Raw genomic sequence first — 517 nt, forward strand, 5'->3', positions numbered from 1 at the left:
ATGGAGGGTACTGCAGCAAACATTAGGAGAAGCGTGGAGAACTCTGTGAAAGATGGGGAAAAGATTGAAGGAGCCAAAGGGGAGGACAGGTGGAAAGAAAGGGGTAATGTGAGGCATCTGTGCGGTTGTGTCATACCTGGTATCTGGTTGACACACTTAGGACCCTGGTTGGTATATTTTATTATATTTCTGCAAGAGTACGGGAAACTAAATTAAATTAATGCAAATCTATAAGTACTCCAACACTAAAGGTTAATTAAAAGTATTTTAAAATAAAGTTAACTCTCTGCCCCCAGAACCCGTGGGAGAGATACCTTACCGCCTGGTCGGGTGGGCACTCCTGAGGCTGCAGAGCGGAAGAGACCACCAACACTGCCCACCCCTGCCCACATCCCTGACCCAAGAGGAAACTGCACAAGGCCTCTGGGTTCCTGTGGGGAGGGCCCAGGAGCAGCAGGGCCCTGCCTGAGACACCGCTGGATCCTGAAGGAAACAGACCGGGTAAACAGTTCTCTGC

General features: G+C 49.7%; 1 protein-coding gene across 1 annotated transcript in view; it reads left to right on the plus strand.

Annotated features, from left to right (window-relative positions):
- LOC116883974 (alpha-actinin-2-like) overlaps nucleotides 1-517 on the plus strand; it is a 9485-nt gene continuing 8968 nt past the window's right edge. The window contains exon 1 of the mRNA XM_032885208.1: nucleotides 1-108. Coding sequence (XP_032741099.1) covers nucleotides 1-108 — 108 coding nt within the window. The remainder of the gene's footprint in view (nucleotides 109-517) is intronic.

This window comes from Rattus rattus, chromosome 14 (genome assembly GCF_011064425.1).
Source record: "Rattus rattus isolate New Zealand chromosome 14, Rrattus_CSIRO_v1, whole genome shotgun sequence".
Lineage (NCBI taxonomy): Eukaryota > Metazoa > Chordata > Mammalia > Rodentia > Muridae > Rattus > Rattus rattus.